Source organism: Schistocerca cancellata, chromosome 6 (assembly GCF_023864275.1).
Source record: "Schistocerca cancellata isolate TAMUIC-IGC-003103 chromosome 6, iqSchCanc2.1, whole genome shotgun sequence".
Classification (NCBI taxonomy): domain Eukaryota; kingdom Metazoa; phylum Arthropoda; class Insecta; order Orthoptera; family Acrididae; genus Schistocerca; species Schistocerca cancellata.
The window spans coordinates 593,649,153-593,676,210 of NC_064631.1; the positions used below are offsets into that span (position 1 = coordinate 593,649,153).

Genomic DNA, 27,058 nt, shown 5'->3' on the forward strand with positions numbered 1-27,058 from the left:
TTGTTTATCGAGGGATAAATGGGTTTTCGAGGAAAAAGGTCAGCAATGTACGCTATTTTCATAATAAGAACAGCAAATCGAAAAATGCAAAGTTATATAGGCTTTTTAACACACTGTCATTTAGAGGTTTCGACAGTAATACGTCTTTAATAGTGCCAATTACGATATCTTTTACGGTTCCGGAAATATCTGAGGTTATTACATAGAGTGATCCAGTCTGTGAGTACTTATTATGTCACTATGGATCGAAACGTATAGATTGCATTCTGCAGACGGTGCAGCAACTGTGAGAAGCTCTTTTGCACTGGCGCCCAGCTGGAACAGAAGAGCCGGTCAACGGCGAGCCGACAAGGGGCGACAAGATGTTAGCGCGTGCGCACACCTTTCCGGAGGCGGACGTCAGCGGCTGCAGACACGTCAGCGCAGTCTTACGAAGCTGTCAGGCCGCACACAGCTGACTGTTTGCACGGGGATCTGTGGCAGGCGGGACGTCGCCTTTACGGTTACCCTGCTCTGTTCGCGGAGAGGCGCGACTGACTGCCGGGGCAGGCAGCAGCTGATAAGGCGTAACGAGCCCCTGTTGGGCAAGCGCCTTCTCGGAAGCGCAGTCTCGTCATCTTCCCGATAACAGGAAAAGGGGATCTCAGGCGCTACCGTGTCGCAGCCGCGGACCCAGGAGTGGGGGAGGCGGCCGTGCGTGCGTATATAGACACCGACTGGCTCCCTTTCGCCACACTTACAGTCGGCGACAACACAGAGGAGCGGAAACAGAGATGGCACACTCCAGGACGCTTCTGGCGGTGGCGGCCGCCGCGGTCGCAGCTCTGCTGGTCTGCTCCAGCGCCGCCTCGCCTTTCGACTACGGACCGTCGCCGGCCGAGTACGGCATCCTGCAGGCAAGTGGGAGTCCGGAGCAGTGGCCGTCAGACGTTTTTGCTCAAGAGCCAATACTGACGTTGTGTAGCGGCGCCTCGCACCGCAAATGTATCAACTTTATTAATAATTGCTAACTCACTTAAGTAGTATGTTATGAGTTCCCAAGTAGGTTTGCTTTATCGGGGGTTTGTTTCTCGTTACAAACAAAATTATTTTTAAAGGGGAATTTAGCGTTTCCACTGGGTAGACCGATTGCAAATTCGTCAAGTGCTGTATTCGTTTTATCGACGTACATTAACGGGGACAGTAAAACACAACGAATAAGCAGAACGCCAGTAGCGACTGAGCAGCGCTGCTGCACGGCTGTAGCAGAAGCGCAGGCCAAGGCGGTGCTGTCGCTGCCGGACTGCTGTTTATGCTCTGTGTTTCACTGTCCCCGGTAATATACGTCGATAAAACGAATATCGCACCTGACTAATCGCTCTATCGAATGGGCACATAAAATTCCGCTTATATTTCATGTCATATTTTTTCACAATTTTAAATAAATATATTATGTTGTTCATTTGAAATTGTAGTAGAACGTAATTTTACTTTCACGGTGTGAAGGAGTCTTTCTACTTTTTGAGCTTTCATTATGCCCAACCTTTCTCTTTGCCTATGTGAAGCAGTTACATGTGGCACAAAAGTAGTCCGATTGCATTCGGGGGTGGCGGGGTGAATCGAATAACATGATTTCCAATGTGAAGAAATGTTTTTGTTGTTGTGGTCTTCAGTCCTGAGACTGGCTTGATGCAGCTCTCCATGCTACTCTATCCTGTGCAAGCTTCTTCATCTCCCAGTACCTACGGCAACATACATCCTTCTGAATCTGCTTAGTGTATTCATCTCCTGCTCTCCCTCTACGATTTTTACCCTCCCGCTGTCCTCCAATACTGAACTGGTGATCCCTTGATGCCCCAGAACATGTCCTACCAAGCGATCCCTTCTTCTAGTCAAGTTGTGCCACAAACTCCTCTTCTCCCCAATTCTATTCAGTACCTCCTCATTAGTTACGTGATCTACCCATCTAATCTTCAGCATTCTTCTGTAGCAACACATTTCGAAAGCTTCTATTTTCTTCTTGTCCAAACCATTTATCGTCCACGTTTCACTTCCATACATGGCTACACTCCATACAAATACTTTCAGAAACGACTTCCTGACACTTAAATCTATCCTTTATGTTAACAAATTTCTCTTCTTCAGAAACGCTTTCCTTGCCATTGCCAGTCTACATTTTATATCCTCTCTACTTCGACCATCATCAGTTAGTTTGCAGTTAGTTAGCAAAAGTCCTTTACTACTTTAAGTGACTCAGTTCCTTGCCTTAAAGGACATCGGAATTCATCAAAAAGACTTGCATGAAAATGATGAACTAAAATCTACATGACGAGACTGGTCTTTGCGGTGGGCGGTGACGTGTGAGGGGAAATGTTGACGTAATCGGCGCCCGGCGCTACCAACTGAAGCTGTAATGTTTAGCTCCACCACGCAATTTTGACACTACAACTGCTTGTCGCTGGCGTTGGCAGAAATGAAGAAACAGGGAAGTCGACATGAAGTGTTCCGGACAAAACCGATATGTGGCGAAACCAAACGACGTACTCATCACACACGTTTTATTGTGCTACTTACATGCAGTTACCATTGTTAGCAAAGTGGTTATCGCCAAGAGTGAAAGTGCATCGTTTTCCTTTCAATTCTTGCTGTAAGAGGTATAAGCAGGCTGCTAGTTTGTTGATGTACAGAAAATCTAATAATTAATCAAAACTTAAATATACAGCTCTAAAACGGCCAGTATATTTACAATATTTGTACAGGCACATAAGACCCCATTTTTTTCGACCATATACCGATATATCGATGCTATTTTGGATTCAGCAAGAGGCGATTATGGTAAACTTTTAAATAACGATATATCGGACTCCCGATATTGTTAAAAATATCAACAGTCTTACAGTTGATGGCTGGTTGTCGAAGATGTAGTGTTATACGTCGCAGCAACTTGCTGAGTGTGGTGCTGGGAACATCGAATGAACGTACAGTGTTCTGCAAAGAGCTACAAATAATTGTAGGCACAGGAGATTTCGAGGATGTGACGTTGCCTCATGTTGGTCAAGATTCAACATACCTCGTCAACTCTACAATGAAATCCTCTCTTCCAAGAAAACGTCGAGGAGCGTACCGAGCCGGCCGCGGTGGCCGAGCGGTTCTAGGCGCTTCAGTCTGGAACCACGCGGCTGCTGCGGTCGCAGGTTCGAATCCTGCATGGATGTGTGTTATGTCCTTAGGTTAGTTAGAGTTAAGTAGTAGTAAGTCTAGGGGACTGGTAACCTCAGGTGTTAAGTCCCATAGTGCCTCGAGCCATTTGAACCATTTCATGTTTACAGATAGAAGAACCCATGCTGTCACAATTTTGTCCACCATAAATCGGTAACAGAGGTCACGAAGTAAATTAAACAGTTGTGATTTGTCAATTCACAGTAGCACGGAAATTGCTTCACAAGCAAGTTATAAAAGTGAAAAACGCATATCATTAAAACCCACAGATTTTTTCTCTTAAAGAAAATCACAGTTTATAAAGGCGAATGTCTTTAGTAACAAAAGAGAAAAAACTGATTGAGGGAGGTGGCATGCCGTATTCAGCAATGTCATCAAAAAGTTCCACCTTTCACAGTCAAATTTGGGACACGAAAACAGGATGTGGTTTACGTCATCTTCCCATTCAAAAATACAATCACTACCATTTCTACTTAGATTAAAAATTCCGTATGTAAGAGCGAGCCATCTTGTGGAAGAAGGTTTCCGTCAACACCGGATGGAAAGGCGATGTCAGACTGTCGTTGAGAATGAAACGTGTCTGACAGACAGCAAACCAGATCTGCGTTTTTGACCCCCGCTGCCGCTGATACGTCCGGAGGAAAACTTCCGCATTTCGCTGCCTGTCTGTCTGCCACGCAGAAATCAGGTGCAAGAGCGGTCGGCCTGTGTGTGACAGTCTTCCCGCAACTGTCAACGAGGCATCGACACCCACGCCGCCTCCTCGTTTGCCCTGTCACGAAGGATCCCACACACCTTGCAGACGCCCTTCTAACAGGAAAATTGAGGAGCATCAGATACGAGTTGTTGGAAGATGACACACTGTTCTCCAGAACTGAGAGCGCCTTCGTCCCGCTTATTCTTATCAAAAAATAGAAATGTCCACAGGTCATTCACGTTTTCAGGAAGTATGAATATGGAAATATCAAATATGCAACACATTACCATGCGTAATAGTGTGTAGGAAAAGTGTTGGCACTCATAACAGTTTCCAGTGGACTCAGATTATACAGACGAAGACAAAACAGCCATTAGAGATAACGCCAACGCCAGAGCTCATTTTTGAGAATTGTGCCGTTGACATAGTAGGGCCTATGACGCAATCAAATGCAGGAGACAGATACATCCTGACGTTCCAAGATTCTCTGACTAAATTTGTTTCAGCAGAACCAACAGAACGGCAAGAGGCGGATACAGTTGCAAGAAAACTAGTAGAAAGTGTAATCTAGAAATTCAGTAGAATCTTATACCATTCTTCCTTAAAAATAGTGAGAAATTCAGGTAACTATGACGGAGACAGACAGCGATCATGCTCCTTTCTCTCCAAAGTAGACCACAAAGGCTCAATAATATTGACATCTGGTGACTGTTGTGGCTGAGGGGGATGCGATACTTGATTCTTGTGCTCACAAAACCAGTCCGGACGGCGCAAGCTGTGTGAACAGGGGATTGGTTGGTTGGTTGGTTTGTTGGGGGAAGGAGACCAGACAGCGTGGTCATCGGTCTCATCGGATTAGGGAAGGATTGGGAAGGAAGTCGGCCGTGCCCTTTCAGAGGAACCATCCCGGCATTTGCCTGGAGCGATTTAGGGAAATCACGGAAAACCTAAATCAGGATGGCCGGACGCGGGATTGAACCGTCGTCCTTCCGAATGCGAGTCCAGTGTCTAACCACTGCGCCACCCCGCTCGGTTGTGAACAGGGGACACACCATAATTATTGGGGAGTTAATATTGTACCATGGGATGCAAATGATGAGCAAAATGGTCAGATAATTCTTGGCAGTAATGTGACCTTGCATAGTACCCATGATGCTCTTGGAATACCACGATATAGCTTCCCAAATCATCACCGAACCCGCGCCACATTTCGCTCTTGGGATGTAAACTCGACGAGAAGTTGTAAAATAGTGTGAAATAAAACTCATCGGACCAAATGACTTTCTCCCGTTGTTCATTAGTCCAGGTTTCACGGCTACGGCACCATCTGTACCGAATTTTGCAGCCGTCGTTCTCTCACTGTTCATCGTAATATTTTTCAGTGCCCGTCTCTAACGACACTCAATACACACTTTCGCCCACGTTGTGACGTAGCGGATAATGTTTTCCCACTTTAGTTCTACCCAGCATAAATCTTCGATACGGCGCCTGTTGAAATGCCGAACATATCGGCTACCTTGGTTACGGAAGACTTAACACACGGGCACCAACAGTCTGCCCACGTTCGAATTCACTTAGCCCTGGAATAATGCACTAACAACCAAAGTGTTCTGACCTCGTGTTGAGTACATTGCATGTGTGCCATTTGAATCAGATACAAAAGCGCAATCTGCAGTCTTAGGCAGCATCTGCATTTATGTTCCAGCATGCATCTCTCGCAGTGATGATGATGTTTGGTTTGTGGGGCGCTCAACTGCGTGGTTATCAGCGCCCGTACAATTCCCCAATCTTTGCTCAGTCCAATTTCGCCACATTCCTGGATGATGATGAAATGATGAGGACAACACAAACACCCAGACATCTCGAGGCAGGTGAAAATCCCTGACCCCGCCGGGAATCGAACCCGGGACCCCGTGCTCGGGAAGCGAGAACGCTACCGCGAGACCACGAGCGGCGGACTCTCTCGCAGTGTTTTCATATTTTTGTCCAACCTTTTAAAACGACTTTGGCCACAGTTTATCTCAGCCAATCAGAGGAGAGGGCGTTCTGGAGCCGGGAGAATGATTACAATGGGTAAAGTATAGGGAGAGTAAGAGTGTGTCTGCAGTGGTTCTAAAAATTTCGTTAACAGTTTTCAGTAATGCGTTTCAGCAACAGTGTAGTAACGGGCAGTATTAAGCAGACACAAATATTAACTTACGATTCGGACTGTTCTTCTGGGAGCTTATTCAGCTGAAGAGAAAACTACCTCTCTTTGTACACGTCGTAGCATCATATGGCGTGATATACTGATTTCGTTTGTAGACACTTGTTCAGAAACAAGGGAAGCGCAATGTAATTACTGAGCATAACTAATTATTATTATTGAATACTGTGAGAACATTTGACTGTTGGTAAAACAACTTTGTCATGATTTATCATCAGAAGGTCGTTGGCTCCTTATAGATACTGACTCTTAATGAGAGTGATTGGTATGAATGAATAATAAAGGAAAAGACGACGTAATTAATGTAGGTAACGCAGTGCGTGTCGGCGCGTTACGTCGCGAGGAGCGGCAGAAAGCGCTAACGCAGCGGCAAGGTTGTGCCGTAGTCTTCCGCCAATGTCTCGGCCATTAGCCGGCGGTTGGTAACATCCTCGTTAAATGTGACTCACTTGTTTTCCTGCAGTCGTCTGCACTACATAAGCTGTCGTTAGCTGATTAGGCAAATCTAATGAAGGTAGGTAGGGATACAGGGTCGCCATGTTCTGCGTTTGTGAATGGGTGCTCTGATAAAAATGATCGTATGAACAGCCCACACCGCGTGTTGATCGTTAGCAGCAGCGCCTATAAAATCTGTAGCCTTTCGTGATCATTGTCACTGAACGTAAAATCTTCTGGTTGTACCATTTGCATCGACATCTCCGCGAGGGGTGTCCAGAAAGTGTTTTGGTCGACCGCGGCAGTGGGAGGGTTACAGCCGTCATCTTGATACCATAACGTTCCCGCACTCAGTACGCATCCAGCGGCGGTAGCGTGTTGTCTCTGTCTCCGTTAGTTTGTTTCTGTGACGTGTTAAAATGTGAGCTGCAATAGAAAATCTCGCGTTCTGTGATTAGATTTTTGCTTCCGTAAAACTGCAAACCAATTGAAATTTGTCAAACACTGACAAAAGTTAAGGCGGGCAATACAATACGAGCTTCGGGGAAAACTTAGCGGAAAAGTTTCGTTTTTCACATCAACGTACGTACCACACACGGGCAATCGTACCCAGTAGCTCCCACTGGATTTTTGATGGGAGGTGTTTGATCATCCACTATACAGCCCGGATTTGGCGCCGAGAAACTTCCACCTTTTCCCGACAAAGAAGACATGGCTGGGTGCACAACGCTTTGATACTGACGCTGAACTGTGTGCGTGTATAAACCAGTTGGTACTGAAATCGCAGGCGGCAAATTTCTTCAGAAATGGTATATAAAAACCTGTGCCATATTATGATAAGTGCCTGAAATTGAATGGCAGTTATGTAGAAAGTAGCTCAGCAGCGAACCCTTAAAATGTATATGGTGACTTTTCCATACTGACAATTTTTTTATTTCAAAGAGTCTGTTACTTTCTAGATAGCCGTCGTAAATCGTGGTTAAATGGTGGCGTCCGACTTGGAGAGCGCCGGTTCGATTCTCACAAGTGCCGGCCGTATCAGCTTTTACAGTACTACAGTAGGGCGTATTTGAATCCACACGCGTCTGCACTTGATCCGTCCACTAATCGTAACATTTCTGCCTGACGCTACCCGCCAGGTAGCTATGGAACTCCGCCACTTACTGACTTCAGGTGGAACACAAGAATACAGCGGAAGTAAACTGCTCGTTCACTACCACTGGTTTCATCGAGTGTAATGAAACCTTTCACGTTCAGAGCGGAAAAACAGTTTTTTAAGTGTATCTTCTACGTCTTAATATCGTCTCTACCAAATATTTTATGAACTTGAAGTTTGTTTCCATCAGGAAGGTGCGCTCCACGACCGTATTAATGAGATCGAAGATAGGAGAAAGGGCGGCATCGGTCGTAAATTTTTAATCTGTGCACTGCAGATCGATTTCAACTATTATGTATTATGTAGCTATGTTCAGTAAAATTACATCAATGTCACCTTATGACTCATCGTAAATAAAGTCGCACACAGTACCAGACTGACATTGAAGGTAACCTATTAGTAATGTATTAACTGCATATCGACCGATACAGACCGTTATTTTCGTATTCTGTGTGCTGTGTCATGTAGGGCGGAAAGCCCGGAGGAGGTTTTCTTGCTTTTTTTTAGGTTTTTTTTTTATTGAAAAGCCGACTTTCCGGCAGCTTGAATGGCTGGCATTCTCAAAGAATTAAAGAATTATTATTTTATTACTATCCACTGCTTGTGATGGAGTATGATTACCATTTAAACACGAAATCAAACATTCGTCATCCGAAGAACCGAAACGTGGCGCCTCCAGGCAACATATCAAGCATGGCCGCGAATGTCATAGTGATTTTATAATGTTTGTCGAAAGATCTTATTGCACACCATCAGCTACTATAAAAATCTTGATTAGATTTTCCAGTTTCGATTTCTACTAATGATCATCAGGCACTTTTTTTTTCAGTTGCAGTCTCTGTATGTACATATACATGACGTTCCAATTCACTCTCGTGTATGTATTCACATTGATGCTGTAAGGGACAAAAGCGTCTTTTTCCTGTTGATTACTAATAAAACTCGAAACGCATAGCTATAATAAGTACTTCAAAGGATCTGACAGTGTGCGACATGATTTTCGTTACGTAAGCTGTGGGGCATCAACTGCTGAAAAGATTACCTAACGCACTACGAGTGATTAACACTGCAAGATCACAAGTTAATGTAGGCACGAGATAAGTCATTGCAAATGTGCAATGATGGTACAGCATTAACTGTTATAAACGCCAGACAGTTGAATTCAAGTATGCAAACGTGCATCCATTGTGTTGTGCAGCTGCCGGATGTCAGTTTGTGGGCTGGAGTTCAATGCCTGTTGCACTTGGTCGGTCAATACAGGGACGGTTAACTGTGTGGATGACGCAGAAGTTGACGTCCAGTATGCCCCATATGTGCTCGACTGGAGAGAGCAAGGCAACATGTCGACATTCTGCAGAGCATGTTGATTTACAACAGCGGTATGTGGACGAACGTTGTCCTGTTGGAAAACACCCCCTGGGATGCTGTTCATGAATGGTAGCACAAGAACTCGCTTCACTAGAATGACTTACAGTTTTGCACTGGGGATGCGTGGGATAATCACGAGGGTGCTTCCACTGTCGTGCACCCGAGTCCATAACTCCGGGCGCAGGTCCGGCGCGTCGTCCGCAGCTCGTGGTCTCGCGGTAGCGTTCTCGCTTCCCGAGCACGGGGTCCCGGGTTCGATTCCCGGCGGGGTCAGGGATTTTCTCTGCCTCGTGATGACTGGGTTTTGTGTGATGTCCTTAGGTTAGTTAGGTTTAAGTAGTTCTAAGTTCAAGGGACTGATGACTATAGATGATAAGTCCCATAGTGCTCAGAGCCATTTGAACCATCCGGCGCGTCCAGCACGCAGACGTGTTGGTTGCGGGCCCCCAGCTGGCCTCATTTCATCCAAAACACGGCCATCGCTGGCACAGAGGCGGAAACAGTTATCACCAGGAAACAGAACAGACCCCCACGCCGTCCTCCAATGAGCTCTCACTTGACACCACTGAAGTCTCAAATGGCGTTGCTTTGAGGTCGGAGGAATGCACGCTACAAGGGGACTGTCTCGAAGCTGTCCTTGAAGTAACCAATTTGTAACAATTCTTCGTGTCACTGTATTGCCAACTGATGCAGATGCAGTGCGAAGCACCATAGTCATCTACATCTACATCTACATGATTACTCTGCAATTCACATTTAAGTGCTTGGCAGAGGGTTCATCGAACCACAATCATAATATCTCTCTACCATTCCACTCCCGAACAGCGTGCGGGGAAAACGAACACCTAAACCATTCAGTTCGAGCTCTCATTTCTCTTATTTTATTTTGATGATCATTCCTACCTATGTAGGTTGGGCTCAACAAAATATTTTCGCATTCGGAAGAGAAAGTTGGTGACTGAAATTTCGTAAATAGATCTCGCCGCGACGAAAAACGTCTTTGCTTTAATGACTTCCATCCCAACTCGCGTATCATATCTGCCACACTCTCTCCCCTATTACGTCATAATACAAAACGAGCTGCCCTTTTTTGCACCCTTTCGATGTCCTCCGTCAATCCCACCTGGTAAGGATCCCACACCGCGCAGCAATATTCTAACAGAGGACGAACAAGTGTGGTGTAAGCTGTCTCTTTAGTGGACTTGTTGCATCTTCTAAGTGTCCTGCCAATGAAACGCAACCTTTGGCTCGCCTTCCCCACAATATTATCTATGTGGACTTTCCAACTGAAGTTGATCGTAATTTTAACACCCAGGTACTTAGTTGAATTGACAGCCTTGAGAATTGTACTATTTATCGAGTAATCGAATTCCAACAGATTTCTTTTGGAACTCATGTGGATCACCTCACACTTTTCGTTATTTAGCGTCAACTGCCACCTGCCACACCATACAGCAATCTTTTCTATATCGTTTGCAACTGATACTTGTTTTCGGATGACCTTACTAGACGGTAAATTACAGCATCATCTGCGAACAACCTAAGAGAACTGCTCAGATTGTCACCCAGGTCATTTATATAGATAAGGAACAGCAGAGGTCCCAGGACGCTTCCCTGGGGAACACCTGATATCACTTCAGTTTTACTCGGTGATTTGCCCTCTATTGCTACGAACTGCGACCTTCCTGACAGGAAATCACGAATCCAGTCGCACAACTGAGACGATACCCCATAGGCCCGCAACTTGATTAGAAGTCGCTTGTGAGGGACGATATCAAAAGCTTTCCGGAAATCTAGAAATACGGAATCAACTTGAGATCCCAGTCGATAGCGGCCATTACTTCGTGCGAATAAAGAGCTAGCTGCGTTGCACGAGAACGATGCTTTCTGAAACCATGCTGATTATGTATCAATAGATAGTTCCCTTCGAGGTGATTCATAATGTTTGAATACAGTATATGCTCCAAAACCCTACTGCAAACCGACGTCAATGATATAGGTCTGTAGTTCGATGGATTACTCCTACTACCCTCCTCAAACACTGGTGCGACCTGCGCAATTTTCCAACACCGAACACAAAGTTCTCCCCTCTCGGTAGAGCCACGTGGCCATCCGAAGCCTTGTCTTGATGCGGCCACACCTTCCCGTAACCACAACTGCCAGCAGTCACGCACAGCCGGCCGGAGTGGCCGAGCGGTTAAAGGCACTACAGTCTGGAACCGCACGACCGCTACGGTCGCAGGTTCGAATCCTGCCTCGGGCATGGATGTGTGTGATGTCCTTAGGTTAGTTAGGTTTAAGTAGTTCTAAGTTCTAGGGGACCGATGACCTTAGAAGTTAAGTCCCATAGTGCTCAGAGCCATTTGAACCATTTTTAGTCATGCACAGTGGCTACATTCCTGCCCAGTATTTCTGCAGTATCACAGAAGGTCATCCAGCTTCTCGTAGCCAGGACCTCGTTCAAACTCAGTGAGGTGTCATTCGGGGCCTTAAAGGTATTCTTGAATAACGTCAACGCACCAGTCCCAGAGGTAACTAATACCCACGACCGTTACAGCGTGTGGGTAAAGCATAGAGTAAATATCTCTGGAGTGAGCATTCACATGCGCAGGACAGATTTTGTGTTGTCAACATACATTGCCGGCCTGGTCACGTGATCTCAGGACGTCGTGTGTTTGTCCGCATAGCGCCCTGTATATTTAGAATGTCACTACATCCCTAGTACAGACAGATTCTTTTCGTACGTGTCGTGGATTATTTATAGATGTTGCGCAGACATTTTAACAGTATCCATTTGATACCGGGAATAAACCAGCTATGTAACTTTTAATGGCAAGTGATATTACAAAAAAATGGCTCTGAGCACTATGCGACTTAACTTCTGAGGTCATCAGTCGCCTAGAACTTGGAACTAATTAAACCTAACTAACCTAAGGACAACACACACATCCATGCCCGAGGCAGGATTCGAACCTGCGACCGTAGCGGTCGCTCGGTTCCAGACTGTAGCGCCTAGAACCGCACGGCCACTCCGGCCGGCAGTGATATTACATCCTGCTTCTTTGCGATAGGTGTCACAGTTCAGATGCACTCGATTTTTGGTAGTTTTCGGTATGATGCGGCACTTTGTAGTATTACAGAGCCTTACGTACATTTTTGCAGTGATAGTCCTGCAAAACGACTTAACAGTACGCTACTACTTTTGCAAGTGTCCGAAAAACACCGAATTTGCCACACATTAGCGATTATATCCCTGCTAATTCGTTCTTTTTTCTGCCATTTCTGCATATTTATTTTCTCGTTTTTGCGACCTAAAGCACAACTTTTCTTACTGGTGACACTTTGAAGTATTTATTTAACGCATTGTACGTACTTGCTCCCAGTTTATTAAATAAAGAGTAGACTGAGTAATCTATATACATAATCGACAAGTCACTGTTCCACTAGCAAATTTACGAGGGGAAGCGATTGTTTGTAAGCTTTTGTACGAGCCGTAATATCTATTATATAGTCATAAAATCGTAGAAAATAGGTCTACAGAATCAAGCCTTAATTATAATGCGTCTCGAAATTTTTAAACATATACCGTGTCTCTTACTAATATGACAACTATAATTAGAGCTACATGGTATGTACCCATGAAAGTTACTATCCCTCCATTCACATATTTTTCTTTGCATCCGTAGCAACAACAGTAATTCACCATCGCTATTACACTATCAACAAACGGTGAAAAACAACAAAAACTCTTGATATTATAAACCTCAAACGCTGCAGAAAGCACACACGCACAGCGAAGTCCCGAAAACACGTGACAGTACTGGTTTAATGTTGACAACATGGGCAGAACACAATGCTCACTCCAGAGATACACTCAGTCGCAAAAGTATTCGGACAGCACATAACGGCGCATAATTTTGCAGTTTGCCGCATGAACAAATACAGAAATTGCACTTTGTAATGTATTTGGGACTCTGGGTACGATGTCGCAACGTGAAACACGCGTCAAATACGAAGAATTGTTGTTGGACATGTGTCTGTTACGTAATATTTCCTGAAAACGGCATGGGAAGGTGCAACAAAAGTATTCGGACAAAGGCGGACAACGTGAGAGAATAGTTCATTCCGAGACGCACAGAGGGTGAAGCGGCTGCAGTATGTCCGACATTTCCGCGAGACGATAGCGATGATTAGTGAACACGTATCGCGAGCCTGTGCAGATCGACGATGGGACGCAGAGGGAAGTGTTCTACGTTCGAGCAAAGGCAACTTGTCGTTTACCATCACGCGAAGGGGAAAACCTGCAGGGAAATTGCCGCAATAGTGAACATGAAGAAAAGTACAGTTTACGACATTATTAAACGGTTCGAGAAAGAAGACCGATTGGAATTCCGTTGCAGTACAGGACAGCCACGGACATTTTCAGAGATAGATGAACGTGTGATTGTGCGAAAGGTACAACAGAATCCGAAAATATCTGCCACACGAATTGCAAGTGAGGTGGAGGGAGACCTTGGTATAAAAGTTCATCCCGAAACCGTGCGGAGAGTACTACGACGATCGCAGTACCGTGGTCGAGTGGCACGGCGAAAGCCATTCATAAATGCAGTGAACCAGAAGAAACGTATGCGATTTGCGAGGGAATACGCCGAATACGATCAGGCTTGGTGGAATCTGGTGATATTTTGCGACGAATGTAAATTTACATTATGGCAAAGCGACGGAAAGGCAAACGTGTGGCGAAAGACCAATGAAGAGCTGAATCCCAGGAACCTCAAACCAACAGTAAAGTTTGGAGGTGGGAGCATCATGGTGTGGGGATGCATGTCCGGCAGTGGTGTGGGTGATTTAGTGTTCACTGATGATACGATGAACAAGGAAGCGTATCTGAATATACTGCGAGGGCATTTGAGGCAGAGTGCACGACATCTAGGTATTGCGAACAACTTTCATTTTTATCAGGATAATGATCCCAAGCATACCGCGCATATTGTACAAATATGGTTGCTCTTCGATTGCCCGAAAGTATTGCACCCCCCCTCCCCAATCACCAGACCTTAACCCAATCGAACATTTGTGGGATAAATTGAAACGGACCCTCCGCGCGCACAACATCTATACGAAGGAGACCTTGCAAGAGAAACTGCGCCAAGAATGGGCAAATGTAGGCCCAGATTTCACGAAAAAACTCGTGGAAAGTATGCCTAGTAGATTAGAGGAGGTAGTGAAAATGAAAGGTCGACCTACAAGGTATTGACATTTTCGTCGTACAACTTATGAACATTTATTGGACAGTGTCCGAATACTTTTGTAGCAGGGTGTGCAGGATGTTTCATTTTTGTTGTTAATTTTTCTGTTATTTATATTTTGGAAACGAAATAATACAATAATTCTTTTGTAATTAATGTTGTTACGCATATATATTGCTAATAAATACACTCCTGGAAATGGAAAAAAGAACACATTGACACCGGTGTGTCAGACCCACCATACTTGCTCCGGACACTGCGAGAGGGCTGTACAAGCAATGATCACACGCACGGCACAGCGGACACACCAGGAACCGCGGTGTTGGCCGTCGAATGGCGCTAGCGCGCAGCATTTGTGCACCGCCGCCGTCAGTGTCAGCCAGTTTGCCGTGGCATACGGAGCTCCATCGCAGTCTTTAACACTGGTAGCATGCCGCGACAGCGTGGACGTGAACCGTATGTGCAGTTGACGGACTTTGAGCGAGGGCGTATAGTGGGCATGCGGGAGGCCGGGTGGACGTACCGCCAAATTGCTCAACACGTGGGGCGTGAGGTCTCCACAGTACATCGATGTTGTCGCCAGTGGTCGGCGGAAGGTGCACGTGCCCGTCGACCTGGGACCGGACTGCAGCGACGCACGGATGCACGCCAAGACCGTAGGATCCTACGCAGTGCCGTAGGGGACCGCACCGCCACTTCCCAGCAAATTAGGGACACTGTTGCTCCTGGGGTATCGGCGAGGACCATTCGCAACCGTCTCCATGAAGCTGGGCTACTGTCCCGCACACCGTTAGGCCGTCTTCCGCTCACGCCCCAACATCGTGCAGCCCGCCTCCAGTGGTGTCGCGACAGGCGTGAATGGAGGGACGAATGGAGACGTGTCGTCTTCAGCGATGAGAGTCGCTTCTGCCTTGGTGCCAATGATGGTCGTATGCGTGTTTGGCGCCGTGCAGGTGAGCGCCACAATCAGGACTGCATACGACCGAGGCACACAGGGCCAACACCCGGCATCATGGTGTGGGGAGCGATCTCCTACACTGGCCGTACACCACTGGTGATCGTCGAGGGGACACTGAATAGTGCACGGTACATCCAAACCGTCATCGAACCCATCGTTCTACCATTCCTAGACCGGCAAGGGAACTTACTGTTCCAACAGGACAATGCACTTCCGCATGTATCCCGTGCCACCCAACGTGCTCTAGAAGGTGTAAGTCAACTACCCTGGCCAGCAAGATCTCCGGATCTGTCCCCCATTGAGCATGTTTGGGACTGGATGAAGCGTCGTCTCACGCGGTCTGCACGTCCAGCACGAACGCTGGTCCAACTGAGGCGCCAGGTGGAAATGGCATGGCAAGCCGTTCCACAGGACTACATCCAGCATCTCTACGATCGTCTCCATGGGAGAATAGCAGCCTGCATTGCTGCGAAAGGTGGATATACACTGTACTAGTGCCGACATTGTGCATGCTCTGTTGCCTGTGTCTATGTGCCTGTGGTTCTGTCAGTGTGATCATGTGATGTATCTGACCCCAGGAATGTGTCAATAAAGTTTCCCCTTCCTGGGACAATGAATTCACGGTGTTCTTATTTCAATTTCCAGGAGTGTATATTTGGGTGTCATAGTCAGTGTTTCTCGAGTACTCATTGTGAAACTTCCCACTGTCCGAATATTTTTGCGACTGAGTGTATTTACTCTATGGGGTAAAGCAGACTGATATGCATCGTCATAGGGGCGCTACTAGCGCGAAAGTTATGCGTCCCCTACCAACTTCCGTTCATGTCGCACAACACCCTCTTGGCGTTAACGAAGTTTTTTCTCTGTCAATGTCTACAGATTACACTGGCATTGCTAACTTATTCCATAAAAGCAACGGACCACCTTGAAATCCAAAACGAATGCAACCAGTAATTATAAACAGGAAAGAAGGCGAGAGAATGAGAACCGAATGAAGGAGAACGGTGACACGCTAGCCGGCCGTGCGGTAGGAGCTGATCCAGAACTTGACCTCTCCGAGTCGGCCTTTTTCGGACGGGGAACCTCGGCGGCCTCTGGTCACAACACAGGCCAGTGACCCCGAGGCGACATCGTCAAGGAACCGGTTGCAGGCGCCCTGTTTTCGCCGACTGCAGCTGACTTTCATTGCGTCATAGATCCTCTCGTTATGAATGGCTCTGCCGTTAGACGTTCCATTCATATCCGATTAGCGTTAGCGTCATCACGGGAGCGGGACAACGGATTAGTTCTCCTCTAGAAACCACACTTCACTTTGTGGACTAATACGGATAAAAATGATAAAATAGCGAATGGTTTATGCCAGGATCAGATAGAATCTCCACATCGTATTTATTTTAATCGCTAGAGATGTATGTGACCGATATCTGTTGCTCCACGAACAGTTTCGTCTGTAGAGGCTGAGCATCGAAAATAACGGACTGAGGACAGTAAGCATGTGAAATCTGTTTGTTCGATTCCCTGGTTGCTGACAACGATATAATTTCGATTAACACTGCATTAGACACATTTCGCGTTTGCTTCATTGTGAGAAATTTCCAGTGGCGTCAGATATGTTTACATTTAATTCTAATAATTTTATTTAGAACTGTAAAAACATGCTCTGTCCCAGATTACAAATAGCTGACAAACTCATTTAGCTTGTTTTGTGCTTGTACAGACGATAATTTTTGTTTCTTCTTCATACTGTTTCGATAGTTTACCTTTTGATGCAATATAAACTATTATTTGTTGCACTGTGCAACTTTTTATCACCATTCTAATGAGGCAACTTCGCATTAGCGACTACGTCTTATAAATCATTTTGCCCTTCCCCGTTCTAGCTTGTAGAATCTGTGGTTTCTGGCAGAACAAAGTACATCATTTATTTTTTGGGAAGTTATGTGATGACCTCTGCGCTCAACAGCGAACGGACGCCTTATCGAAATCTAATGTTTCTTATTATTTTATTATATATTATATATATTATATATATATATATATTATATATATTATATTATATATTATATATTATTATATATGTAGTCTGTGACTTGGTCCTTAGCAAGGATCAGTCGGTGTAGGTCTTAAACTATGGTGTTTCTGTTCAAAGATTATCTCACGTTCACACTTCCAGTTCGCTTGTACTAAAGCCCAGGTCCCGGCTTTTGTCGACAGATGGCAGCATTTAAGCTCTACACAGTCTACTTGCTTGTGAACAAACCAGTGGAGGCCAAACATCAGGATTGGATTCCATACACAAATTTCTATGGCCGTATCACTGACGTGTTTTAATGACAGTATTTTTCACCTCGGTACAAACTTGTTTCGCATTATCCCGTCAGGTATCTTTTCTAATCGGTACCGTTCTCATACTGTGAGGTACAGCGAAATGGAAAAGAGTAAATGCCGAAACTTTCTGAGGTAATTTCAAGGTTATCTGAACAAGGAAAACGATTTGCCCATCGTCTTTTTTAAATTTTCCGGTAAAATTTTCTCTAGTTATTTCATCGTTGCAACCAGCGAAATATTTGCAAAAGCTACACCTTTTGTATTCAAATTATTCGTGACTGCACAGTTGAATGTTCCTGTCAGTAATGTCGCCGGTTCAAGAAAACTCCAGTCGAGGATATAGTTTTTTGTTTATCTTCTATTTTCTTATTCAGATTTTCAATGGACATATATATTATTTTATTGTTTTCAGTCTTGCGTAAGTAATCAACCGTGCAGGATATTACTGTAGCCATACTCTTTAACGAAATAAACGAAATCAACTGTAAATTGCTTCAGTTGTACCCAAAATGAAGCTTTAAATCAGTATTATAAAATTATATTTGATTTCGATAGTAAACGAACGAAGTAACGCGATTTTCTAAAGTACAGTATTTCGAAATAAATCTCGTATGTTTCGTTGGGTAGAAGGAGTAAATATCCGTTATGTTCTACTGGAATCAAGTTATGCAGCAGAGAACCCAAGCATACTTTTACCACTGACAAGGTCAAGTAAATGGACGTACTAGCAAATATTTCCAGACCTTTTAAATCGCAAAAGTAGTCACATACTACTGATAAAGGCTCCAATAATTGCTTTTATGGAATAAGTTAGCAATGCCAGTGTAATCTGTAGACATTTTTATCACGTATGTCCTAGTTGTTCTACCTAATTTCTGCGTCACTTGCACAATTTCATGTCTATTTTAAATCCAATATTTTTACACACTTTCTGTGACTACTTGGCTTTATCGCGAGAACTGAAGAAATTACTCACTACAGCTGATATACGTATTTCACACATTGCCTTCGTATTACGCTATGAGACAGCGCCGAGTTTAACACTCGTCCACAACAATACAAAACACAATGCCGTACAAGCACTTGTGACAATATCTAGTCTGAAATTTACGACAAATTTATTCAATTTAGTGTCTGAAAACGTACTAAACTGTTCCATACTCATAAATAACATAAGATTGTTTTTCACCGGACTCGTCAGATCACTCTTCGTTTGTGCTTTATCTGTGCACCTGACGTCTAACATTGCTCTGTGACACGCATTAATTAAATTAAATTAACTATAACAGTTGTGAACTGCCTGCAATCTAATGGCGCGGTAGGTTAAGTATGATCAATGCGACTATTGCTACAGCTATATTTCTATCTCACAATCCAGTGTCTGCAGCTTGTGTCATTGTAGATCTGCCCGCTTCAGCATTTTCTCTCTCTCCTCCCTCCATATCGCCCCTCTCTCTCTCTCTCTCTCTCTCTCTCTCTCTCTCTCCCTCCCTCCCTCTCTCTCTGTATGATGACTATCAATGTGCTCATTACATGATATATAGATAGTACAGATAACGTGTTTTCAGAATAGGTATAAGATACGTCTTTAACAACGCCTTGGCGAACAAACCTATCCTTTGTATCTTGTTTTTCCAGTAGTGTGTCATGGTTGTCAGAAGTTCTGAAAAAAAAGAAAAAAAGTAAGGTCGAGGACCCTCTCTCACCCCTTCAGTTCACGTATTTAATGAGGTAAGAACACGTCAAAAGCGAAACTTGCGACAACTTATTTTTTTCTTCTTATTTTTCTTGTGCCTTTGTCCCGCATCGGCGCAGGGTCGGCGTGGTTACTGATGGATTTGGCACAGTCAGTTTAAGAGGTGGCCGAATGCCCTTCCTATCGCCATCTCGTTACCCCCAGTACCCCCAGGGACATAATACGTGTGCCCCAACTGTATGCACCGAGCGAGGTGGCGCAGTGGTTAGCACACTGGACTCGCATTCGGGAGGATGACGGTTCAAACCCGCGTCCGGCCATCCTGATTTAGGTTTCCCGTGATTTTCCTAAATCGCTCCCGGCAAATGCTGGGTAGGTTCCTTTGAAAGGGCACTGCCAGTTTCCTTCCCCATCCTTCACACAATCCGAGCTTTTTCTCCGTCTCTAATGACCTCGACGTCAACGGAACGTTAAACCCTATCTTCCTTCCTTCCTTTCAACTGTCTGCGTGTAGTGTCATTTATGTGAAATTGAGGTAAGATTACCTAAATGTTTGTAAATCGTTAAACTCAGTTGGTACTTGGATACTAGCCCAGTATTTACCTTGTAGGATGTGGGAAACCGCTTATAAACCACACCCAGGCTGGCCTCTATCGTTAATCCGCCAAGTGAATTCGATCTGCGTCCGCTGCACCTCGCCGTCCAGGAAGCCACCCTTTAACACGCACGGCTTTCCGTGCAGGTGAACCTTGTGACACCAACAACTTGAAAAAATTAGGGCAGTTCAACTGTGTTTCTGAGGAGAGTAGGCAAAGCAGATCTGACCCTTCTCCGACTGCTGGACTATAACGTAATGGTTCTAAATACTACTAATAATGGCGCGGGCGGAGAGGTGCTGAAGTTAGCCCCCATTAGCACATTAGGCGGCCTTAAAGTTCGAGGACCATCGAGAGACTACATTCAGTCGATGCAGCTGAGGCCATCTACCGTCACAGTTGGGAATCTGGTCGCGGCCTCAACAGGAAGGCGATAAATGCTATACGTCATTCTGAATCCTTAGATGGATATAGTGACAAACTCCGACGTCATAAGTATTGTGAGTACTCTCAGTGTTGACTCCTAGTAAATAAACAGCAGAAACTTGTTGAAGCTTTCATGGCCACTTGTTGACAGACTGCCTGTTGGCTTCTGTCGCTGGTTCTTCAGCAGACTTTTGTTTGGTGATTTTTCTGACGTTTCACGGGCACGAGTGACTGACACCGTCAGAGCTTCAACCTCCACTGCTGGTGGTGGACTGGACCTCGCGAGGAGTGAAGTTCTGACAATGCCAGCCACTCGTGCTGGCGAAACGTCAGAAAAATCATCAGACAAAAGTCAGCTGAAGAACCCGCGACAGAAACCAACAGGCAGTTTGTCAAATAAAAAGAACTCTGTAGTCTACAAGAACAGCCAACTGAGGTCCAATAACGAAGTTTGACTGCCCCTTATTTTTTCTTTCTGTGTAATTTTATGCTTGCTGGATGTCGTTGAATTCCGTGATTGTTATTCAGTTACTGATTGTTGAAGGAGAGCACAACTAGCCCTCTTTTATATTCTTTCTTCGTTTTTATTTTTCGTCTAACTTGTTTTCGGCAACACGGATCAACCTAAGGTCACTGTTGATGCGGTATCTGCGCCCGATATTAGCACGTAGCATAGAGAAATAATACATGCCGGCTTATGAGAAGTACATGTTACTTATTCCTAAATAACACACAGGAATAAATGTTCATTACTAAAAATTAAACTTAATTTGAAAGTTAAATTCTGTTTACAAGTAAGTTACATGTAATGCAGCTGTCATCTTACACTGTCTGCAATGTACTCATGTCTTCTGATCGAGAGTTAGGGTATGAGATTAGCTTAATTATTAATCTATTCTAGCAAATATTGTATCCTATAACAAACTCCAAAAGAAATGTCTAAACAATTTCGAGTGAATGTTACTAAAGTAATCATAATACTGTAGTATTTAATAAAATTATTTAATATTAATAAAAAAAATTTGCAGCTTGTCGTTTTCACGTGACTAGTTCCTAGAAGAAATGTAACTTTAGAAAATTTCAAGAAGTCGAGTGAGTGTGAGTATGTTTATGGGTTTGTGTTTGTGATAGTCTTTGAGGGCAGAGAATAGAGTTCCGTTGCAGAGAGCTGTGTATTCACTTATTGTTTGTTGTAGTTGTATTTGGTAGTTTTCCTGAATTTTTTTGGGCAACTGTTGCTGCACTTGAGAACTGTCAAGTCGGTGTTGATGTCTGTTGGGGTGTGTTGGTATATATTGGAGGGAAACTGCAAAGTCCAAAAAGATATAGTCGAAAGAAAAGAAATAATAAACCAAGACACATCCCTCTGCAACAGAACTCTATTCTCTATCCTCAAGGAGCTATCGGGTAAGACCAACGTATGATGTAAACACGTGCGAGCACACACTCACCCTCTTACACACACACACACACACACGCACACACACATACACACACACACACACACACACAGTATCAATTAATGTTAGGCCTCACTAGAATATTCCCAGTCGTAAAATTTCGAGGTATAAAAGCTTTCGACATTATGTTTTATATGGCTGCAGATGAAAAACTGTGAAAGAAAAGTAACTGCAAAACCACAGTGTGTGGTTTAAAATTCTATACACAAAACATGTCTATTTCTCAAATGAGAAAATAGTCTCTTAAAAATTCCTATGTGTACAAGTAGTTAAGACCATTTTCCCATTCATAATGCTGAATAACTACAGCGAAACATGCCTGGATAATAGAAGGAAAGGAAAAACATTGTTTTGCTCAAGGCAGACCCCTTCTAAAAACAAATTTATTTGTAAGCAAACATGGACAGATGAGCTAAACACTTCAAGATGATTACAGTAGTATTGTTTTTTATTCAGCCTACTGAATGCAGACAAATACTTAGTGCTGTAGAAACTTTATTTCATATTTCCGGCCATAGGTTCCTTATTGCAAAATGCTCTCAGTCTCATCCTCCGAACTCTGCGTCCGCAGCTTCTGGTCGAGTGGCTAACATTGCTTCCTCTGGATCACGGGGTCCCAGGTTTGCTTCCCGGCCGGGTTGGGGATTTTCTCTGCCTGGGGACTGGGTGTATGAGTTGTCCTCATCATTTCATCATCATTAGTGAACGTGGCGAGATTCGACTGTGTACAGATTGTGAGTTTATACGGGCGCTGATAACCACGCAGTTGAGCGCCCCACAAACCAAAGATCATCATTATTTTCCCAAAGCTGTGTCACAGAGGAAGACTGCACTATAGTTCCTTCTCTAAATTGTCGCACAGATGAAAAAATGGTAGATTTCGAAATAGATGACAGAGGGATAGAGAAACAATTAAAATCGCTCAAAAGAGGAAAAGGCCGCTGGACCTGATGGGATAGGTAGGTGGTTAGTGTTTAACGTCCCGTCGAAAACGAGGTCATTAGAGACGGAGCGTAAGCTCGGATTAGGGAAGGAAATCGGCCGTGCCCTTTCAAAGGAACCATCCCGGCATTTGCCTGATACGATTTAGGGAAATCACGGAAAACCTAAATCAGCATGGTTGGAGACGGGATTGAACCGTCGTCCTCCCGAATGTGAGTCCAGCCTGATGGGATACCAGTTCCCTTTTACACGGAGTACGCGAAGGAACTTGGCCCCCTCCTTGCAGCGGTGTATCGTAGGTCTCTAGAAGAGCGTAGCGTTCCAAAGGACTGGAAAAGGGCACGTGTCACCTCCGTTTTCAAGAAGGGACGTCAAACAGATGTGCAGAACTATAGACCTATATCTCTAATGTCGATCAGTTGTAGAATTTTGGAAGACGTATTATGTCCGAGTATAATGACTTTTCTGGGGACTAGAAATCTACTCTGTAGGAATGAGCATGGGTTTCGAAAAAGACGATCGTGTGAAACCCAGCTCGCGCTATTCGTCCACGAGACTCGGAAGGCCGTAGACACGGGTTCCCAGGTAGATGCCGTGTTTCTTGACTTCCGCAAGGCGTTCGATACAGTTCCCCACAGTCGTTTAATGAACAAAGTAGGAGCATATGGACTAACAGGCCAATTGTGTGATTGGATTGAAGAGTTCCTAGATAACAGAACGCAGCATGTCATTCTCAATGGAGAGAAGTCTTCCGAAGTAAGAGTGATTTCAGGTGTGCCGCAGGGGAGTGTCGTAGGACCGTTGCTATTCACAATATACATAAATGACCTTGTGGATAACAACGGAAGTTCACTGAGGCTCTTTGCGGATGATGCTGTGGCATATCGAGAGGTTGCAACAATGGAAAACTGTACTGAAATGCAGGAGGAGCTGAAACGAATTGACGCATTGTGCAGGGAATGGCAATTGAATCTCAATGTAGACAAGTGTAATGTGCTGCGAATACATAGAAAGATAGATCCTTTATCATTTAGCTACAATATAGCAGGTCAGCAACTGGAAGCAGTTAATTCTATAAATTATCTGGGAGTAGGCATTAGGAGTGATTTAAAATGGAATGATCATATAAAGTTGATCGTCGGTAAAGCAGATGCCAGACTGAGATTCATTGGAAGAATCCTAAGGAAATGCAATCCGAAAGCAAAGGAGGCAGGTTACAGTGCGCTTGTTCGCCCACTGCTTGAATATTGCTCACCAGTGTGGGATCCGTACCAGGTAGGGTTGATAGAAGAGATAGAGAAGATCCAAAGGAGAGCAGCGCGCTTCGTTACAGGATCATTTAGTAATCGCGAATGCGTTACGAAGATGATAAACTCCAGTGGAAGACATGCAGGAGAGACTTTCAGTAGGTCGGTACGGGCTTTTGTTGAAGTTTCGAAAACATGCCTTCACCGAGGAGTCAAGCAGTATATTGCTGCCTCCCACGTATATCTCGTGAAGAGACCATGAGGATAAAATCAGAGAGATTAGAGCCCACACAGAGGCATACCGACAATCTTTCCTTCCACGAGTGGAATAGAAGGGAGAACCGATAGAGGTACTCAAAGTACCCTCCGCCACACACCGTCAGGTGGCTTGCAGAGTATGGATGTAGATGTAGATGTAGATCTGAGCTCTGCCAAATTTTTAAAACATCATTCTGTAACCTCCTATGCACCACCTGTACATACTGTTGCAGTGGTATCCACAGTTGTGGTAGACCATTGGTATTTATGAAAGTAGTTGGTGTTGTAGTGAACCTTTACAATTTAGTGGTGCTCGGTTGACCGTGTTGCCTGTGTGTCTGCCGGTACAGCTGGGGTCGCTGCGCAACAGCTCGCACAACCTGGTGCTGGGCTGGCGCCAGTACGGGGACCGGCTGCTGCTGCGCCAGACGGTGCACAAGGGCTCGCGCTTCTTCGGCGTCGTCACGGCCGAGTTCTCGTACCCGCCGCCGCACTCCTACCCCAGGCCGGCCAACATCACCGCCGTCTACGCCATCGACCTCAAGAAGGACGGCCACGGCGCCTTCGTCAACCTCACGTCCGGCGGCGTCGGCATGCCCCGGGTGTCGCTGCGCTTCAAGTCGCAGCGCGGATACGGCGTCAAGCACCTGGTCGAGGTCTACGGCAAGTGACGCGGTGGGTACAGCGCCAGCCAGCCCCCGACCCAGCGACCCTCCTGCGTCCAGTTGGGTCGTTAGTCTTCTGAATGGTCTGACGCGGCCCGCCACCAATTCCTCTCCTGCGCCAACCTCGTCTTCTCGGACATCATTTGCACCATACATCCTCAGTTATATCTACATCTACAGGATTACTCTGCAATTCACATTTAAGTGCTTGGCAGAGGGTTCATCGAACCACAATCATACTATCTCTATACCATTCCACTCCCGAACAGCGCGAGGGAAAAACGAACACCTAAACCTTTCAGTTCGAGCTCTCATTTCTCTTATTTTATTTTGATGATCATTCCTACCTATGTAGGTTGGGCTCAACAAAATATTTTCCCATTAGGAAGAGATAGTTGGTGACTGAAATTTCGTAAATAGATCTCGCCGCGACGAAAAAAGTCTTTGCTTTAATGACTTCCATCCCAACTCGCGTATCATATCTGCCACACTCTCTCCCCTATTACGTGATAATACAAAACGAGCTGCCCTTTTTTGCACCCTTTCGATGTACTCCGTCAATCCCACCTGGTAAGGATCCCACACCGCGCAGCAATATTCTAACAGAGGACGAACGAGTGTGGTGTAAGCTGTCTCTTTAGTGGACTTGTTGCATCTTCTAAGTGTCCTGCCAATGAAACGCAACCTTTGGCTCGCCTTCCCCACAATATTATCTATGTGGACTTTCCAACTGAAGTTGTTCGTAATTTTAACACCCAGGTACTTAGTTGAATTGACAGCCTTGAGAATTGTACTATTTATCGAGTAATCGAATTCCAACGGATTTCTTTTGGAACTCATGTGGATCACCTCACACTTTTCGTTATTTAGCGTCAACTGCCACCTGCCACACCATACAGCAATCTTTTCTAAATCGCTTTGCAACTGATACTGGTCTTCGGATGACCTTACTAGACGGTAAATTACAGCATCATCTGCGAACAACCTAAGAGAACTGCTCAGATTGTCACCCAGGTCATTTATATAGATCAGGAACAGCAGAGGTCCCAGGACGCTTCCCTGGGGAACACCTGATATCACTTCAGTTTTACTCGATGATTTGCCGTCTATTACTACGACCTGCGACCTTCCTGACAGGAAATCACGAATTTGCTGGATGTATTCCAATTTCTGTCTTTGCTGCAGTCTTTGCCCTCTACAGCTCCTTCTACTACCATAGAAGTTATTCCCTGATGTCTTAACAGATGTCATAGAATCCTGCCCCTCCTTCTTGTCAGTGTTTTCCATACATTCCTTTCCTCGTCAATTCTGCGCAGGACTTCCCCATTCCTTACCCTATCAGCCTACCTAATTTTCAAAATTCGTGTTGAAAAATGGTTCAAATGGCTCTGAGCACTATAGGACTCAACATCTTAGGTCATAAGTCCCCTATAACTTAGAACTACTTAAACCTAACTAACCTAAGGACATCACACATACCCATGCATGAGGCAGGATTCGAACCTGCGACCGTAGCAGTCCCGCGGTTCCGGACTGCATCGCCAGAACCGCACGGCCACCGCGGCCGGCAAAATTCGTGTGTAGCACCAATCTCAAACGCTTCGATTCTCTTCTGTTCCGGTTTTCCCAAAGTCCGTGTTTCACTACCATGCAAAGCTGTGCTCTAAATGTACATTTTCAGAAATTCTTCCTCAAATTAAGGCCTACGTTCGATACCAATAGTCTTCTTTTGGCCAGGAACTACCTCTTTGTTAGTGCTAGTGCTATTTATGTCCTCATCGTAATGAATTCCGTAATGAATTAATTTGCTTCCATGGTAGCAGAATTCGAATGAAACAACAAGTTATTGTTACCAGTCACCTCAAATATTTGCATATAAAGTAACACAACTCCTTAACTTCGTCTACTTTGTGGTCAGCAATGTCGACGTTAAGTTTCTCGCTGTTCTCATTTCTGTTATTTCAAATCATTTTCGTCTCTTTCCGGTTTCCTCTCAATCCATATTCTGTATTCATTAGACTGATCACTCCAGTCAACAAATCTTTTAATTATTCTTCACTTTCACAGAGGATAGGAAAGTCATCAGCGAATTTATCAGCCTTGTGGCCGAGCGGTTCTAGGCGCTTCAGTCCGGAATCGTGCTGCTGCTAGGGTCGCAGGTTCGAATCCTGCC

General features: G+C 44.9%; 1 protein-coding gene across 1 annotated transcript in view; it reads left to right on the plus strand.

Annotated features, from left to right (window-relative positions):
• Positions 1-722: 722 nt before the first annotated feature.
• LOC126191534 (probable salivary secreted peptide) overlaps positions 723-27,058 on the plus strand; it is a 38,177-nt gene continuing 11,841 nt past the window's right edge. Inside the window, exons 1-2 of the mRNA XM_049932438.1 lie at positions 723-896; positions 24,571-24,895. Coding sequence (XP_049788395.1) covers positions 774-896; positions 24,571-24,891 — 444 coding nt within the window. The 5' untranslated portion in view covers positions 723-773 and the 3' untranslated portion in view covers positions 24,892-24,895. The remainder of the gene's footprint in view (positions 897-24,570; positions 24,896-27,058) is intronic.